Below are 2,112 nucleotides of genomic sequence, written 5' to 3' on the forward strand. Positions count from 1 at the left end.
TTTTTTGGTTTTTCAAGACAGGGTTTCTCTATATAGCCCTGGCTGTCCTGGAACTCACTTTGTAGACCAGGCTGGCCTCGAACTCAGAAATCCTCCTGCCTCTGCCTCCCGAGTGCTGGGATTAAAGGCGTGTGCCACCACGCCCGGATAAAGCTTTTTTAAAAAATTAATTTATTATTGGCATGTGTGTGTATGCACATGCCAAAGGGAACATGGAGGTCAGAGGACAATTTTCACAGCAAGTGCTTTTATGCACTGAGCTGCCCACCCACCCCCAATAATTAATTAATTGTTTTGCCTTTCAGTTTTGAGACAGCATCTATGCAGCCGTCATGGAACCTAACCTTGATAAAACCTCTTTTATGTGTTTATCCCTTTTCCTGTCTCTTTTTACGCCACGTTTCTGGTTTCATTCATATTCCGTTACATTGCAGACATTGAGTAAGCAGTCTGGAGCCCCAGAGTTGGGGGTATCTTCGATGGTACAGCTCCCAGCTACTCCCACTCCCATCTCCTCAGGTAACTTACTGTGCATGATGGCTTGGAGCATATACTGGGGTTTTAGGATCACGGAGTCCCAGGGTAGGCTGGGGCAGCTGAGCGTGAGGTCCTTCAGAGCTGGGTCCTGCAGGATTTGGTGCAGGGTTTGTGGAGCACTGGGCTTGCATCTCCAGAAGGGTCCCTTCTGGGAAAGGGGCAGATGAAGGTGCTCTTTGGTCTTTGAGACTTGGACGCAGCGCGCATAGCGGATCCCATGGTGTATTTCCACAGCCTCAAGTCTGAGGGGCTGATCCTCAGGCACCACACCAGCCTCGGTGACAATTCTCTGAGTTGACTTGAAGTAAACGGGCCACCGGGTGGAGTTCTGGGGCATGGCAGAGACAAGGTCCTCCAGGGTTCTGTAGCTTCGCAGGCTGGTGAGTGGGCTGAAGAGGCCTGTGGGATGCAGCAGGAGGAGGAAGAATGTGGAGGGAGGGTGCTGGGGACAGGCTCTGGAGATAACCCAGCCAGAATCCCTCCCAGGACAGACGGCAGGGATGGGCTGACGTCTGGACATTGAGACTAAAAGGTCTAAGAATGGAGGCTGATGACAGTATGTGAATAGTGAGGGCAGAAATGGTGACACAAGGGACACAGGGAACAGAATCGGGGCACATTCTTACACACACACACACACCTCCTGAGCATTCCCACTTTCTGACTTCTGTCTTTAACTTAGCTACCCCATAATTTTTTTCCTTAGCCACCTCCCCCATAGCTCCAAGCCCATACACCCAGTCTGTCTCTCCATCTTGGGGTAGCACCATTGTCTCTTTCTCCCAAATTAGAGCCCCAGAATCTACTAGCCCAGGGACCCTCTGACACCCCACCCCTCAGTCACTCTGCCAGGACCAACCAACGGCTTGCCTGCGGTTCCTGCCACTCCCAGAAGTCCTGCCACCAGGCTGCCCAGTTGCCCAACTTCTGGAAACAGTGATTTCCTGTCCCCAAAGTCACGAGCCAAATCTAATTAAGGAAATATCACAGAGCCTGGGCTGAAGGACATTCTCCTGAAGTACTGGTCTGTGACCTCAGGATACAGTTCAGTGATAGACTGTTCGGTTAGTGTGTGAGAGGCCCAGAACCAATCAGACCTCAGTGCCGGGGTCAGGGGGTGGGGAGTGTTGATCTGGGACTGGAGAGATGGCTCAGCGGTTAAGAGCACCGACTGTTCTTCCAAAGGTCCTGAATTCAAATTCCAGCAACTCACAACCATCTTTAATGAAATCTGATGCCCTCTTATGGTGCGTCTGAAGACAGCTACAGTGTACTTACATATAATAAATAATTAATTAAAAAAGAAAAAAAAGTGTTGATCTGGATTAAAAAAAAAAAAAGTCCAAATGAGGACAAAGAAAGTGTAAGGACGCATGCCAAGCTGAAACAGACTAAGGGACAGAAAGCAGAAAATATCTGTTGGGGCTGGTGAGATGGCTCAGTGGGTAAGAGCACCCGACTGCTCTTCCAAAGGTCCGAAGTTCAAATCCCAGCAACCACATGGTGGCTCACAACCACCCGTAATGAGATCTGATGCCCTCTTCTGGTGTGTCTGAAGACAGCTACAGTGTACTT

At 49.9% G+C, this 2,112-nt stretch overlaps 1 protein-coding gene across 1 annotated transcript in view; it reads right to left on the reverse strand.

Moving 5' to 3' along the window:
* The window catches only part of Themis2 (thymocyte selection associated family member 2), a 13,109-nt gene that overhangs the window by 6,050 nt on the left and 4,947 nt on the right, over positions 1-2,112 (reverse strand). Inside the window, exon 3 of the mRNA XM_021160942.2 lies at positions 529-936. Within this exon, the coding sequence (XP_021016601.1) occupies positions 529-936 (408 nt within the window). The remainder of the gene's footprint in view (positions 1-528; positions 937-2,112) is intronic.

The sequence above is a fragment of the Mus caroli genome, chromosome 4 (genome assembly GCF_900094665.2).
Source record: "Mus caroli chromosome 4, CAROLI_EIJ_v1.1, whole genome shotgun sequence".
NCBI lineage: Eukaryota > Metazoa > Chordata > Mammalia > Rodentia > Muridae > Mus > Mus caroli.